The 16,984-nt window shown below is 41.6% G+C and overlaps 1 protein-coding gene across 1 annotated transcript in view; it reads right to left on the reverse strand.

Annotated features, from left to right (window-relative positions):
- The window catches only part of galnt12 (polypeptide N-acetylgalactosaminyltransferase 12), a 41,764-nt gene extending 25,210 nt beyond the window's left edge, over nt 1-16,554 (reverse strand). Inside the window, exons 1-3 of the mRNA XM_003219822.4 lie at nt 16,104-16,554; nt 6,285-6,454; nt 3,418-3,607 (exon numbers count right to left, since the gene is read on the reverse strand). Coding sequence (XP_003219870.2) covers nt 3,418-3,607; nt 6,285-6,454; nt 16,104-16,498 — 755 coding nt within the window. The 5' untranslated portion in view covers nt 16,499-16,554. The remainder of the gene's footprint in view (nt 1-3,417; nt 3,608-6,284; nt 6,455-16,103) is intronic.
- Between the last annotated feature and the right edge of the window lie 430 nt (nt 16,555-16,984).

Below are 16,984 nucleotides of genomic sequence, written 5' to 3' on the forward strand. Positions count from 1 at the left end.
GTAAAATAAGTTTGGGAAAATGTAAGAAAATAAACATTTACATATATTTCATTTTCTCCTAAAACTTCAATATACATCTACACCAAGTTCTTTTACTGGATTAATTTTCCAAACAGCTTTGGAAAATAGATGAGCAGGAGAAGCCCTAAATACATATGCACGTTTGAGTGTGCTCACATCAAAAATAATTCCTCTTTATTTTTACCACATTTCTACTCAATGCCCCACAACCCTTCAATGATTAAACCTATAGAACTCTAGGGCCCTTCCATACAGTCATATAACTCAGAATATCAAGACAAATAATCCACAATATCTGCTTTGAACTGGATTATCTGAGTCCACACTTCCATATAATCCAGTTCAATGTGGATTTCATACAGCTGTGAGGAAGGGGCCTAAGTGCTAAATACTGTTTCCACAATTTGTGTACGGTATCTATAAACAAACAACCAGGGCTTTCAGCTTGTGATCTATAGGTCCTTTTGGTTGTTTTTTATATATATATATACTAACAATCACACAATTTCTAACCTGTCCAAATGCCTAGTAGCATTTTACATTTTACAATATACATAGGTGTTTTGCTTCACAGTCTGGAAATGTGGCATAATGAAATGTAACTTGTTTAAATATCATTAGTCAGCCAAGCTTCATCTATCCAGCAATGAGTTTGGGGAATCAAGTATTTTATTAATGCCAGTAAGTTCACTGATAGCAATGGAGGAGATGTACAAATACTGAGCTTAGCAGAGCTTTTGCTCTGCAAAAGGGAAGTTATGTACAAATATGTTAACAGCTGGAAATTTTTAGACGGCTAAATTTTAGCCATCCTAACAGAGTTGGAGCACAACAACTTTTATCCTTTTGATTTGTTTTGTAATCACCAGTGTCAATAAGGAAACATGTCATGGTGGTAATTCCTGCTAAATGAACTCTTTTCAGCATTGTTACACAAATCAAGTTGAGTCAAAGAGAATGAAGTATATTTACTTGCACCATAAGGTTCACACATTTCTTTTATAAAAGTAAAACCATTATAACCCAGGGCAATTCTATCTGCAGTAGAAGTTTGTTTTTGTTTTTTCGTGTCAGGAGCAACTTGAGTCACTTCTGGAGTGAGAGAATTGGCCGTCTGCAAGGACGTTGCTCAGGGGATGCCCGGATGTTTTTACCATCCTTTTGAGAGGCTTCTCTCATGTCCCCGCATGGAGCTGGAGCTGATAAAGGGAGCTCATCCGCACTCTCCCTGGGTGGGATTCGAACCTGGCAGCCTTCCGGTCAGCAACCCAACCTTCAAGTTACGAGGCTTTAATCCACTACGCCACCGAGGGATTAAAGAAGTAATACTGAGTAACTGAAAAGTGCAATCAAAAGAAAAACACTTATATGGGTGCTGCCAATCTACACTTTTCTCTGAGCTTTTTGCATCAGAATGTGATGGAATATTAGGCTTAATGACATACTGAAGACATAAAGCCAAAGCAGAACATTAATCACCTCCCAAATTCCAAAGTGCAAGGAGATTCACTTTACTCACTCTCAGATCCAATTGGTTTCAAGAGCTCAATGACCAATACTTCCTGACTGGGTCTGTCAGTGAGATGGCCACAGTCCAAGCAGGTAGGCAAGCTGCAGGCTGGCTGCCAAACAGCTAAAGGAGAAGAAGACAGAGAACGAAGAGCACAGAGAAGATGAAGTCAAAGCAGGTGAGGAAATGAAAGGAAGAGCGTTGGGTATAGCAAGAGTAAGTTACTCACAGATGGGAAAGCCAAGCATTACAAAGATAAAAATCTGCAGCAATCCCTACTCAAACATGCATTAGCTTTCCTTTATCCTGCAGCATCCAGTAAAAAGTAGCAGCTACAACACTTCCCAATATTCAGAGCAACATAATATTTTGGGAAAGATTTTGACTCAAACATTTCAAAATACAGTGTTAATGCTACTTGACATGTTACCAACCCTATTTCTAAATTCCCCTTTTCTTTTGGACCACAAGACTCCCAGAATAAAGCTGCAATTCTGAAATATTTGACAATGCTTAATTTATTCAAGTGACAACTAGAGTGATGCAGCAGCAGCAGCTGGTAAAGGACTGAACAGCAAAATCCATTACCAGACTTATCGTACAATGGCACTATATGCACTTGCACAAAACAATATTGCATAGCAGTTCATTTACATTTACTAGTGGATAACGGGTAATGTCGTGACAAATCTATGATTTATCAGATCATATTTGTACATAATGCTTGGAAACAAAAAAACATATAATCATGAATCATTGTAAAGACCATATGCTTTGAAGGCTGTTAAACCTGAGGAAAATAATTGACTTTCAATCTAAAACTTGCACCACACTGCCATCTTGTGGTTTATTCACAATGTTAATACAGTAGAATCTCACTTATCCAACATAAACAGCCGGCCTGCAGAGCGTTGGATAAAAAATGTTGGATAATAAGGAGGGATTAAGGAAAAGCCTATTAGAGATAGAATTGCATAAAATGAACATACAGTAACAACATTGTTGAAAATTAAATCCGTAAAAAGTTCAGGCCTTGCTGCCTAGAGAAACAGATATGTATCCAGGCGGGAGGCAAACTGCGTTGGATAAGCGAACGTTGGATAAGTGAGACTCTACTGTAATAACAAAAAGTATTTTGACACTTTAACACATTATGCTTTTAGTGGACTGTCTCCACGGAAGCTCTTGCCAGAATAAATATATTAGTCTTTAATATGCTAGAAGATTTTATTCCTTAACAAGCTATATCTTAGAAACTGTTAAAATGACACTAATATCTTTGATTACTTCAAAAGTGGCAAACTCTACAAACTCCTACAGGAGCATCGCTGTCCTAATGGAATCTGAATTCAGTTGACAATGTTCAGTGCAGGCTTCCTGAGCACAGCCAATTTAAGTGAAAATGGTTTACCGGTATTCTAATTTATAATGTGGGATTAAGGCTAACACAGTTAGTCCTCCTTGCAGGAGACAGTTTCCAAGACACTCAAGTTTTCTACATGCATCCACATCTATACACACAAGACTGGGATGAAACATTGTGCAGGAGCTTGTAAGCACCAAAGCTTATCAATTAAATTTACATCAGAGGAGGAGACCCTTTCAGAAGCTTTAGACTTCAGTTCCCGGAGGCTCAACCTAATATAGAAGTGGTAAGGAACTGTGGGAGATGGTAGTCAATAGTATCATGCATTACAGGAAATGCTAATGAAAAAAAGATCACTATGACTGCTCCCTAGCATGTTGCACTTAAATTTATTTTAAGACCTTACAGAAAAGGATGTATAGAAGGAAACACTGACTGTTACAAATAAAAATACACTCACCAAAGCTACCAAATACATCTCATTTTTTATAAATATTTGAAGAATTTAACAGGAAATTACCTTTCCAGTAATGGTTCAAGCCATTCTTCATGGCATTCACAATGACAATCGAGAAATGTAAGAACATCTCCTTTAGCTATAGAAGCTCCCAATAATCTTGCTCGAACCAGGCCTTCTCTCTTATTAGCTCTGATAAGCCGTACCTTGCGCAAATTTGCCACATAGTTTTCCAATTTCTCCTTTAAGTGTTCTGTAAAAAAAGAGATCAATAGATAAGACAAAGTAGCTAATAGTATGCTGATTTTTCATCAAAATGTTTCTATTAACTCCAGAGGGGGAAATGATGAAAACAATCTCAATCCTCATTCTGCTGATAGAAACGTTCACTGGATTAAAGTTTAGTTGGAAAAACACAAATTAAATATGGGGGTGGGGGGTGGGGTGGGGGGGTGGGGTGGGATTTCTTGAAGAGTTAATATGGAGAGATGCGTTAAATCTCATGTATAGCCTTATAGCCTATACATGAGTTTTATATGCTTAAGAAATGCACAATATAATAATAGAGCATTTCCTAGAGAAACAGGTCTTTAGCAAATGATGGCAATAATAATACACCTTTTAGTAGTTGCAATTTCCCTAATAGGGTGTGTAATATCAGTTCATCCTCTAGAGAAAGATGAGAATGTTTTCTGCGAAACACATAAAGAACTGGTCCTTTGTTAGAATACAGTAAACATTTTCTCCTGTAAGCCTTACGATCTTTCAGAGCAAATGGGAAACGATATTTAAAGATTGGGGAGAGGGAAATCAGGCTAGCGGTCTGGTCCTGAGGGGTATACAATCAACTATACCCCTGTGTAGAAACCTGATCAGTTGGGGCAGGGTCTGACTCATCACACGGACTACCTTGGACAGAAGCTGTAATAAAGAACAACATAAATCAGATAAAGGGATGTGAGCTAACTTTGCCTTTGTAGCTGTTGTGTAACTTCAAGTCAATTCTGACTTATAGAAACCCTGTGAACCTGTCACAGGATTTTCATGGCAAAGATTTGTTTTTGTTTTTTTTGGGGGGGGGGCAGCCTTTGCCTTCCTATGTGGTTGAGAGTGTAGCTGTCCAAGGTCACCCAGTGGATTTCCATAGTTGAGTGAGGATTTGAACCCTGGTCTTCAGAACCCTGGTCTTCAGAGTCCAAAGCTCAAACCACTACATTACAACTTTGACTTTGCCTGAGGTTTTATTGCTGTATCCCTCTTAGCATCATTATATAATCAATAAATCATTGTTTTATTGTACTTATGGCTCTGTTACATTTTGACAGATCCTAAAGTATCAGTTAGCTTGGGATATGAATGGATAAGGGTTGACGGTTGGGAGATAAATAACTAAATAAAGCATTTAAAGGTACTCAACACTATGGTGTAAGGACAGAACATCATGTGGTTGTCAGTGAGAAGTTGAAAGAATGTAAAACAAAGGCTAAAATGTAGGTCATTTTCAAGCCATTTCAGTTTATGTGTTTCATATGTTGTGTTAATAATATATCCAATACTCTGTTCTATCACTGATACGAAATTGTACAAATCTATCTATATATATAAAAATATTCTGACCATTTCTGCCTTAAAGTAAACAGCGAAACAAAAAACACAAAACCCACAAAATTTGGCCACAAAAGACATGGTCATCCCCGCTGTGTTTAGACATAAAAAACCAAGAAAAATAAAGTTCTAATTAGAGGGAGAGGAACAATTGTTTTTTTTCCCATTGCTGCCAGTTAGAAGGCTAAGCTCCGCCCACTTTGTCTCCTAGCAACCCACTCAGCCATTTAATGGCGCCCAGGGCCGCTTCAATCAGGCCTCTTCCACACTGCCTATAAAATACAGATTATCTGATTTATAATCTTATATTATCTGCTTTGAACTGGATTATCTTGAGTCCACACTGCCATATAGTCCACTTCAATGTGCATTTTATACAGCTGTGTAGAAGGGGCCTCGTATAATCCAGTTCTAAGCATATAAGATTATAAATATACAGTAGAGTCTCACTTATCCAACATAAACACCCCAGCAGAATGTTGGATAAGCGAATATGTTGAATAATAAAAAGGGATTAAGGAAAAGTCTATTAAACGTCAAATTATGTTATGATTTTACAAATTAAGCACCAAAACATCATGTTATACAACAAATTTACAGAAAAAGTAGTTCAATGCTCAGTAATGCTATGTAGTAATTACTGTATTTACGAATTTAGCACCAAAACATCACAATGTATTGAAAACATTGACTACAAAAACATTGACTACTAAAAGGCTGACTGCATTGGATAATCCAGAACATTGGATAAGCAAATGTTGGATGAGTGAGACTCTACTGTAATATGAAATAATTACTGTGGTATAATAATATAGAACAATATAATCTCTAAAACCAGGACACTAAATAAAGAGCAACACTCTGAAAGAAGGGCAATTGGGAATTCCAGAAAGGAAACAATCAGGGCCAGCTAACACTTCCCAACAAAGGATTCTCCCAGGCAGGAAGCAAACAGGCTTTGAAGCTGCAAGGCCATTAAATGTGAATCAAGGTGGCTAATTGCAGCATTTATACCTGCCACACTGAGACTATTAATTGCTATTCAAACTGGCCAACCAAGGATTCCTCAAGGTAGAAAGCAGCCAGGATGCTACTCCAGCTACTCCAGAAAACTGCCAGGCTTTGAGTCTGCAAGGCTATTCACTGCTATTCCACCTGGCCAACAAATGATTCCCATAAACCACAGCAACGCATGGCCGGGCAAAGCTAGTTATTTATAAATAGGCCTGTGCTTGGTCTTAAGTTTGGTATACCATAAAATCTACTTCTTTTACTGGAAATCCTTATCAATTGAGTGTTTTGTGGGGATAACTCAAATAGCTTACCTTTATCACTGTAATCATCTACAAGGATAATTTCTTCTAAAAGTATATCAGGAGATGTCTCAAGAACACTATGAACTGTTCTAAGAAGTGTTGACCATGCCTCGTTATAAAAGGCTATTATAACTGAAGTCTTTGGTAAGTTATAATAATCGTATCTCTTCTCTGTACATCTGTAACAAGAAGACACATTTCCAGTTCTGAAATTAGGTTTGTAAAACATTACCATGACAAACAGTTTATGTAAAATGGAGGCGAGCAAGCAAAGAAAGAACAGAATGTAGAAGATAAGACCTCTAACAAGAAACTTTATCTCATGATTTCTTCATGCATTACTCACATGTCAAGCAACAGCCCCTTAAAAAAATCCAATGTGTGTTGTAATTCATAAAATATATTTAAGAAGCACATGTTTGGATTCAAACATCCATCCGGATGTATATCTGACTGTCAAAGCCACACTGCATTATTCACAAATGCTATTCACATCTAAATTCTGGTGCTATTGCTTGCCCTCTCTCTCACACACACACATTTAATCAAACAATTAAGAGATGGATTAGGGAAGGGGAAAACCGCTCATGTTTATAAAGCTCAGATATAACATTGCATTTTATTTAAAAAATTAGGGAAAACTTGTCTCAAACATAAAGATTCTTTTAATGATTTCTTTTCTAGAGGGTCCTCTTGAATCATGTAAGTGGAAACAAGATTGCAAAGTCACTAACTAAACTACTCAGTAAAGTATGATGTAGCCATCCTTAATCAGGACCTGAAAATTCTTATAACTGTGATTGCTCAAATTGAACAATCTATCTATCTATCTATCTATCTATCTATCTATCTATCTATCTATCTAAAATCTATCTCTAACTACTGGGCATGTGCGATCCATGAAAAAAATGGTTCAATACTCGCTTTAAAAGTAGGGGGTGCTGGCGCTTCATTTCTAAAGTCATTTCCAGATTTTGAAGCAAAAAATTAAAAACTTTCCAAAACTTCCGAATCTTCGTATGTACCTAATTAATGGCGCATGTGCATGAAGGAAAACATTATTGTCAAGGGGAAAATTGAGGGCTTCTCTCTCCCTCATTTTCTGAGCTATCCTAATGAAATTTGCTACAGTGGTAGAACAAAAAAAACACTGTTAGCTCACCAAATCTAAGAACGTTTGACTTATCCTCAGATTTTTGGCAAATTTTCAAAGTTTTTATTAAAAAAAACATTTTTAAATAATAACAAAAATCTTTTCCTGGTTTGAAAGTGTTATTTCCTGTTTCATTGGGTTTTCTGGGGCTGAGAGTGTGTGACTTGCCCAAGAACAACCAGTGGCTTTCCATGGCTGAGTGGGGAATCAAGCCACAATTGTAGTCCAACTCTCAAACCACTACACTACACCATGCTGTTCCAAAAAAGGGTCCGCTGTTTCTTCCTATGAGGCTTAGCCCTCTTCTACTCACAAGTGGCTTTCTTAGCCCGCTTCCGATGTTACACTATGTCTTAGGAAAAAATCTCAGTCTTTTGTTTTTTATGAATGCTCCCATGAGAAAATGTATAAGGATGTGGGTGAACTACAATTTCCAAAAGTCTTGGGTCAACCCTCCCAAAACTCCCCCAGGATTCATAGCTGTGTCCATGTTGGGTCTGTATGCAAAGCTTGGTCCAGATCCGTCACTTGCTGGGTTCAGTGTTCTCAAATATGGGTGAACTATAACTTTCTGATGCCAAGGTCAATCACCCACAAAGCCTGTCAGTATTCACAGTTGGCCATGTTTCCCCTGGACTTAACATCAGGGGAAACCTTTACCTTTACCTTAGTTCCAGCCTGAGGCTTCTTCCACACTGTCCCTATATCCCAGGATCTTATCCTAGATTATATGGCAGTGGGAACATACATAATCCTCCTCCTCCCAGAGGAGGAGGGGGATAATCCAGTTTGGGAGCTGCGTTTTTTACAAAGCTTTGAAGAACTCTGTGCAAAAGAGGGAGAAAGGGAAGCCAATTGAAACTTCTCCTTTCCCCCCCCCCTCCTCCTTCCTTCCTTCCCTCCCTCCTTCCTTCCTTCCTTGCGTCCTCGATCAGAGGCAGCGTGCTGCAAGATCCAGAGCCTTCAGGAGCAAGCCAATGCTGCTGAAGCCCGGGCAGAGAGGCTGCAATGGGAGCTGGACATTGGAGAGGGCCCTCTGAGAGCAGGTAGTCAGCCCGGGTTAGTTGGAGCAGCAGCAAGCAGGGCAACCCTTTCCTCCCTCTTTTCCTTCCACCCATTCCTCACTCCACGTGCCACATTTTGTTTACAGGGAGGCACACTCTTGCAAAATGCGCCCCTTCTCTTCTACGCACGGCTTTCCCTGCTTCCCTTCGCCCCTTTTGTCTTCTTTCCCTCCTTCTCCTCCAGGAGTGAAAACGCTCCAGGCGTGCTTTTTATGGGGCTCTTAAGCCCAATGCTTTCTCATATATCCGAAGGTATTCTGAAAGGTATTCCAAGGATGGGCTCCAATGCTTCAAATTGGAAGGTTAATTCTGAAGGGCCAAACCACATCGGAACCCTGTTTGATTGTATTACTATTAATGATTTTATTATGATTAAGAAGGATTCTGATATTTTTGCGCATGCCTACTAACTACTTTTTAAAAAAAATAGTGTCAGGAGCAACTTGAGAAACTGCAAGTCGCTTTAGGTGTGAGAGAATTAGCTGTCTGCAAGGACGTTGTCTAGAGGACGCCCAGATGTTTGATGTTTTACCATCCCATGTCCCTGCATGGGGAGCTGGAGCTGACAGAGGGAGCTCATCCGCTCTCTCCAGATTTGAACCGCTAACTTTTCTGTCAGCAGTCCTACCGTCACAAAGGTTTAACCCATTGTGCCACTGGGGGCTCCTACATTAAAATGATGAGTTGTGTTTTACACCCAGAAGCAATTTATCTAATATGATCATTTTAACATAAGTATAAAAATAAAATTTGCTGTCATTTCATTGAAGACTTAAACTATCTTGAGTTGAACTACCTCTTCTCACACCTGGATAAATTAAAAACGAAAAGGGGCTAGTCCAGTCGCCTTCACTCTACAAAAGAGGCTTGCAACAAATACACCTTACACCAGGCATGGGCAAACTTTTTTGCCTTGGGGCTGCATTACAAACCCAGCCAGGAGGGCCAGGCCGGGAGGGAGTGGGGTCAGGTACACGCTGGGTGAGACACAGCCAGGAAAGCAGGGGGTCATCCTTAGGTTGTTCTCCCAGCATAAGGATGGGGCTGCTCACCCCATCCTTATGCTGGGAGAAAGGCAAGACATGCTACAACTTCCCCGATCCTCGGACCTTCCTCTTGGAGGTATGCCAGGAGGAGAGCGAAACAGGCGGTGGCTGAGAGTGCTCCAGAGGGCTCTCAGCTGCTGCGTGCCTTCCTCCCTTGTCTTTTTGGCATAAGGATGTGGTGGGCCACCATGTCCTTATGCCAAGAGGACAAGGAAAATAAGGAGGGCCTGAGGTAAGCGCCCAGGGGGCTGCATCCGGCCCTCGGGCCTTAAGTTTGCCCATGCCTGCCGTACACACACAACCTATGTTCTCTGTCACTATTATTATTTAACAATGCACTAGACTCCTTGGCAAAGGCAATCAAGCAGCAGTTTGAAATCCAAGTAGTGTGATGTCCCAGAGACCCTCGGGTCATGATCCTGTATTCATTGCGGACCAGAGCAACGAGGATATAGGGTTTATGCCGACTCAGCAAGAGTCCGTTCCCTTCCAGATGCTCCCTGTTGACAGTTCAAGCCCAAAGCTCATTAAAAAAGGCCTTGGGGCCGAGCCTGTTCCCAGCGGTTCCCCTCCCTTTGATAGGAGGGTGTTTTGGGAATCGAGTCGCTCGGAGAAGGCTAGCTTACGGAGGAGCGCGAGATTAGCAGCCAGAGAAACTGCTGACTAACCCGTTTCCCTTGAGAGTTTCCAGGGAGGCTTGCATCTGGCGAAGATGTTGCCTCTAGCCAGTTTTTCCCTTGGGAAAAGTGTTGGACACCTGTTTTGAAGGGAGATTTGAAGTCCCTTAAAAGTTCTGCGCACTGGCTAGCCAGCGTGGTGTCAACGTGTCAGTTGGAGGATTAACTTCGTTTCTAGTTCCTTGTGGCGCGCTACTCTCAAGTAGACCGGGCGATGCGCCTCGCCTTCTAGTCAAGTCTGGACCACGTTTGGATCCACTATCTTCAGCCTTGCCTTGCCTTGTTACCTTGCCTTGCTTTGAACTCCTTTGCCTTGGACTAGCTTCCTGAGACTCTTGCAAAAGACCTAGATTATTCCCCACTCAAACTGCTTGGAAGTTTGAGTGTGTTTCGGTTAATTGGATTATCATCTTTAAACTCTAATACTGGACTGGACTTTATAATACTGGTCTATATTTGACCTTTTCCAGAAGGTCTATTGTTGGACTATATATTCTGCTTATTTTTGTTTTATTTCTTCAATTCTTTAATAAAGATATTAGATTGTTTATTGGCTTTGGTGTCTGGTTTCCAGTGCTCACGCAGCCTAGAGTATCACAAGTAGTAGCAATAACAACTTGTGAATATAAAATGAATATTTTTGCAGACAACCTAATGCTGTTTTTGAGAAGTCCTGAAAAAAGTTGGGAGTAATTTGAAAACCCTGTTTGCTGACTTCCAGAAGCATACATGAGTAAACACAATGTGGATAAAGCTAGGATCTGCCCAAATCTTAATTTTGCCAAACAAATAAAAAAATAGAAAACTTCTCTAAAACACTACTTTGTTTTTCTAGCATCAAATATCTAAGAATCCAAGTGACTAAATATATTTCCCAACTTATTTATAGAAAGAACAAAAACACAGTAAAAGGGCAAAAGACGATATACTTTTTCTGAAAATTTGCTAGTAGCTATTTATAAGATGGCAGAGTTTCAAAATATGATTGTCACCTTGATACGTGCACATCCTCACAGCTTACAATTCCCTCACTGAAACTAGCCAATATTGCAAGTTATACTCCCTCTACCACTCCCTGCCAAAAAAAACTGATTCAGTCAATTCCTTTTCTGCAATCAATCTGAAATCATATTAGAACGTTTTGTTTAAAAATGTCTGCTAACAAGCAGGGCTGAATGTGACAAAGAGACTGCTGACAACGTCCATATGTCCCACAAAGGATACTTCCTTGTGCAGGCTAAGATATTAACATCTGAAGGGAAACAAACAAGGAGTGGACACAGCTGCATCCGGCTTCATCCATTAAGGATCACGTGCCTGGAAAACTCCCAGTAAGAAAAAGTTTTCAAACACCATTACTGATAAGAAGAAAATAACCAGGACTATGAATTTTGCTTAGAAATAAGTAAGTTCAGTTGGATTCATTCCCCTCCTAAGTAATCTTAAGAATGATATTAATAACAGTCTGAACATAATCAAGTTAAAGAATGTACAAAGGTTGTTGTATGTCTATATGGCCATGTTCCAGAAGAATGTACAAAGGCTTTAATAAATACTATCTCTTTTGCAAAAATATAAATGTTGTCACTTAACTATTTCATCTGAGGGTGCTTGCATGACAAACTATCCTTGCATGACAAACTATACTTGCATACACGTGGGTGGCTGAGAGAGTAAAACCTTTGCTTTCTGATAGTTCAAAGTATACAAAATTATTAAAATATTGTATAAAATTGATTTTAGGCTATGTGTGTGAGATGCATACGAAACATAAATTAATGTTTAGATTTAGGCCCCTTCTCCAAGATATCTCATTATGTAAAGGTAAAGGTAAAGGTTTCCCCCGATGTTAAATCCAGTCGTGTTCGACTCTGGGGGATGATGCTCATCTCCATTTCTAAGCCGAAGAGCCGCCGTTGTCTGTAGACACCTCCAATGTCATGTGGCCAGCATGACTGCATGGAGCGTATGTAGGTATATGCAAATACAGGTACTCCAAACTCCAAACTACTTCAAGTTCCAAGCATTTTAGATCAGGGATACACAACCTGTATATATACAATCCCCATGGCACAAGAAAGGAATTGCAAAGCATGAGATCAGAAGAACATTTAAATACATAAAAGTATTGATCAAGAAGATTGCAACATTATTGCTGGTTTCTCACAAAGCTATTGCTGTTACTGATAATGTCCTGGTACTTCCTGGTAGCCTTCCTTCACATGCATAAGAAGTTTGCTTTCTGAACAAAGGCTTCTTTCTGAAGCTTGTGATTACTATCAGCATAGTTTTTGTATTAAAATACATAAGTGAAACAATTGGACCAACACGACACTTCACTGATGGGCTAGCAGCAAAACACAGAAACTGTTCATGTTTTTTAAAAATATATCTGTCTGATGAGAGGGGGCAGACCCACAAAACCTGAAGATAGGTGCTTTTCATGTCCCACAAAGGGCACTTATACACTTACACTATAATCCATCTTGGAATCAGTTCAAAGGGAACCTGCTCAGCTGCAGGTGGATCAGATTGCTATGCCTGGAACCAGTTTGAGGTCATGAAGGTACAGTAATTACATTTACCATGAAACCTAGTTTCAAATCACTTTCCAGGGTTTTTTTGTCCCCCATTTCTGGAGATATGAACATTAGAGCACCAAAGGAATACAGGGTTAAAAGGGAAAGTGAGAAGTATGAGCAGAAGTAATCCAAGAGGCCAATTCACCTGCTGCTGCCCAGCCAGGCCCTTGGGGTGCTTTTCAGCAGCCCGTTCGGTTGTTCATAATGCACTTCAGTGGGGCGGGTATCTACAATGTGCTTTGCATTTAGCAGAACTGATTCCGCCCTGGATCTGGGGTCTGGAATACACTAGCATCTGCTCCAGCACATTGTTTTAACAGAACCTGGACTTTCCTGGGACTTTATTTAAATTGCTGTATCACCCTTAATGAATGTTGTAGAATGCATTGGTGGTATGTATTTTGTGGCCATCCTGGCCTCTAGTTGACTTAAACTACATTGTATGGCCAGTGTAGAACCACCTTAAGACAACCTATGAACACAAGTGGCATAAATGCTCATTGTTATGACAGGAATAGCCCGCCCTGGGAAACTGAATCCTTGGTGACATGGACTCACCAAAACTAGTGTAGCAAAAATAACACAGAGAGACCCAGAACACCCCAGCTCTGCTTTATGAGCCAGTGACAGGATGTAATTGTCCCTCTTTTGGTATCTGTGTACACATACTTTTCATTTGTCACCTGAGGGAAGGTTACACCCATTTGGCTTTTACCTTTCTGCCAGGTTCTGGCTCTCCTCCCATATTATTCTCTATATAGCCTCTCCCTCATCCTCAGGTGGCCGCTCTCTGACCTCCAAGTGTGTGCTGCAGAGTGCCAGCCTTGAACATGTTTACTTAAGACACCAACCCCATTGTGTTAATTGCCTTTCCAAGTTGACTGCAGTGACAGTGATCCACAAAAACTTCCCTCAGGATGAAACTGGAGAGCCTTTCACTTGCTGCCAGACTCCTGGTGATTCTTGCTTTGCCTGTGCTGTAAAAAACTCATAAGACTCTTCCTTTCTATTGTGAAGGAAGAAGGGTGGAGAAAGCCTTGTCTGTGTGCTGGCAGTAAAAAAAAGGAAGTGGAAATAAAGAAAAAAGGAATCTAGTAGCACCTTGAAGACGGAAATATATTTTACATTCACTGTCAGAGACACCAAGCTCATTCTTTGAGTGCAAAGGAGTGAGAAGGAAACCTGAAGCATCTCTATACAGGTAGATCAGGGCATTTTAATGTTGTCCCACTCCAAACCCCTTTCCACACAAGAAATTTATACATAATAGAAAAAAATCCTATAAAAATAAAATCTTTACATAACACTCTGTAATAAAGGTTTTTTAATTAAAAAATCTGTTCCTTTTTTAGTGTTGTTTCCTTTCAAACCAGGAACAACTGGTTTAACTGCGCAGGACTTACTTTGAAAGTAGATGGACTACTCCAGAAACTTTGTTTTTGTGGCTGCCACAAACTATGCTGAATAGGTTGAGATATTCATTGCAAAACTAGAGCAAAACGTGCAGCAGGATGTCCAGCAAAGACAATGTTTTTGCAGATTAACAAACTTTCTCCGTGGTTTTATGATAGAATCAATTGGGAAATGACATAAATGACCCAGGAACATAACTTGTGTTACATGTTACCAAGCTTACTAAACAGGCTGATTTTCCTTTTGGTGGAGTACACCTGCAGATTTATGTAATCTTTGATGGGTGGGCAACATGGCTGGCTTTTTATTATGAAAAAGAGTCAAATGTTAATAAGAAAAGGATGTACAAAACATCAAGGTATAATCAAATGAAATGCATATACTATAGAAATAACAGCAATAATACAACTTAGAAATGTGGTCATACAAGGTTTAGGTGTATTTGCACTGGAATTAAATGTAAATAATATGATGGAAAAGTAATCTATCTATCTATATAAATAAATAAAATAAAACAAAACAAAATAAAAGTCAGGGTTTGTGAGTAAGTATGTATCCAGCCAGCGGGCGGTGTTTTTCCGACTTCTACAGACCACTAGTCCATGAATGATGGACCTGGACCAAACTTGGGACACAGACCCCCACCCCCCCACCCCAATGATCCACTTTATGTTCTGGTGAGGTTTGGGGAAGTATGGACCACAGATGATGGGATTTGCAGTACCTTCAACTGCCACAGACCATTGCGACCCCTACTAATGACAGACCTGGACCAAAAAGGCACACAGAACCTTCTGAACAACAGAATATACTGGAGGGGTTTGGGTGGAATTGACCTTGATGTCAGGGAGTTATAGTTCACCTACATCCAGAGAGCACTGTGAACCTAAATGATGATGGATCTGGACCAAAGTTGGCACACCTCCAATCAAATAACATTCTACACCCCACCAATGATGGTGACACACAGACCCAACATGGCCAACTTTGAATACACATGGGGTTTGGGGATAATTGCCCTTGACACTTGGGAGTTGTAGTTGCTGGGACTTATAGTTCATAGAATCATAGAATTGGAAGAGAGCTCACAGGCCATCCAGTCCAACCCCCTGTCAAGAAGCACCTACAATCAAAGAACACTCTGCATCCCACCAATGATGGACCTGGACCAGATTTGGCACCCTGAACCTACATGACCAACAGAAAATACTGGAGGGGTTTGGGTGGGGATTGCCCTTGATTTTAGGGAGCTGCAGTTCACCTACATCCAGACAGCACTGTGAACCCAAGCAATGATGGATCCGAACAAAATCTGGCATACAGACCCAGCTTGGCCAACTTTGAGTGGGATTTGAGGGTGAAAGACCGTGGAATCCGGGAATTAAAATTCACCCATATTCAGAGAACACTGAACCCAGCCAATGACGGATCTGGACCAAACTTGGTACACAGACCCAACTTGGCCAACTCTGAACTGGGTGGGGGTTGGGGATGTTTTCACCCACATACTTATACATTTTCTAATGGGAGCATTCATAAAAAAGGAAAGACTGACTTTTTCTAATACGTAAATATTGTTTGTTGGAAATGACAATCTTGATGTTACTTGGGCCCCTTCCACACAGCTGAATAAAATCCCAGATTATCTGCTTTGAACTTGAATATATGGCAGTGTGGACTCAGATAAACCAGTTCAAAGCACTATCACTATGTGATTTTTCTGTCTTTATATTCTGGGCTATATGGTTGTGTGGAAGGGCCCTGGGTTATCCGAGTCCACGCTGCCTTATAACCCAGTTCGAAACAGCTATTGTGGGATTTCTGCCCTGCGTGGAAAGTTCCAACTAGCGCTCTAGGAAGTAGCCTTCTCAGTCCTCCGTGGAAGGGACTCACTGCGGGTGGCGGCGCTCGGGGAGGCGGCGGTGGAGGGAGATGCGGTCGCTGAGGTAGACGTTGATCTGGTGGAGGGCCACGCTCTCCTCCTGCCTCCGCAGTTCCGACTCGCTCAGCTCCAGTCGCGCCGCCCGGCCCAACTCGCCCAGCTCCGTCTCCCGGCCCAGCGGCGGCTTCTCGTACACGGGCCGGCGGAGGAGGCGCGGGGACAACGCAGGAGAAGAAGAGGGGACAAACACCGCCGCGCCGCCGCCTGGGCCCGGCTCCGAGTCGGGAGGGCCCCGTTGCCACAGCAACAACAAGCCTAGCGCCCCCAGCCCCGCCGCCAATGCCGCGGCCACTGCTAGCGCGCGCTCTCCCCCGCGAGGGGCACGCACACGACGGCCCCGTCGCATCCCCAGCGCCTGCGCCCCTCAGGCAAGGCCCGTGAGGCCGGGGAGGGGAGGGGAGGGGAAGGGAGGAGGCGGGGCTGGAGGGGAGGAGCAACGCTAGCCCCGCCCTCCTGCCCGCCTTCTTCGCGAGACAGCTGTCCTCGCGCCACGCCTGCTTCAGAACTTCCGCCAGGAACTTGTTGAGAGCAGAGCGCGTGGCTCCTTCCTTATCAAGCAGGCGTAGGCAAACTTGGGCCCTCCAGGTGTTTTGGACTCCAACTCCCACAATTCCTAACTGCCGGTAGGGCTGTTAGTTTGCCCACGCCTGCTATAAAGACTGCTTGCTCTCCCCTCTGGGATCTGGGTTGCTGTGGGTTTTTTTCGGGCTGTATGGCCGTGTTCCAGAAGCATTCTCCCCTGACGTTTCGCCCACAGCTATGGCAGACATCCTCGGAGCTTGTGAAGTCTGTTGGAAAACTAGGCATGTAAAGTTTATATATCTCTAGAACG

Source organism: Anolis carolinensis, chromosome 4 (assembly GCF_035594765.1).
Source record: "Anolis carolinensis isolate JA03-04 chromosome 4, rAnoCar3.1.pri, whole genome shotgun sequence".
NCBI lineage: Eukaryota > Metazoa > Chordata > Lepidosauria > Squamata > Dactyloidae > Anolis > Anolis carolinensis.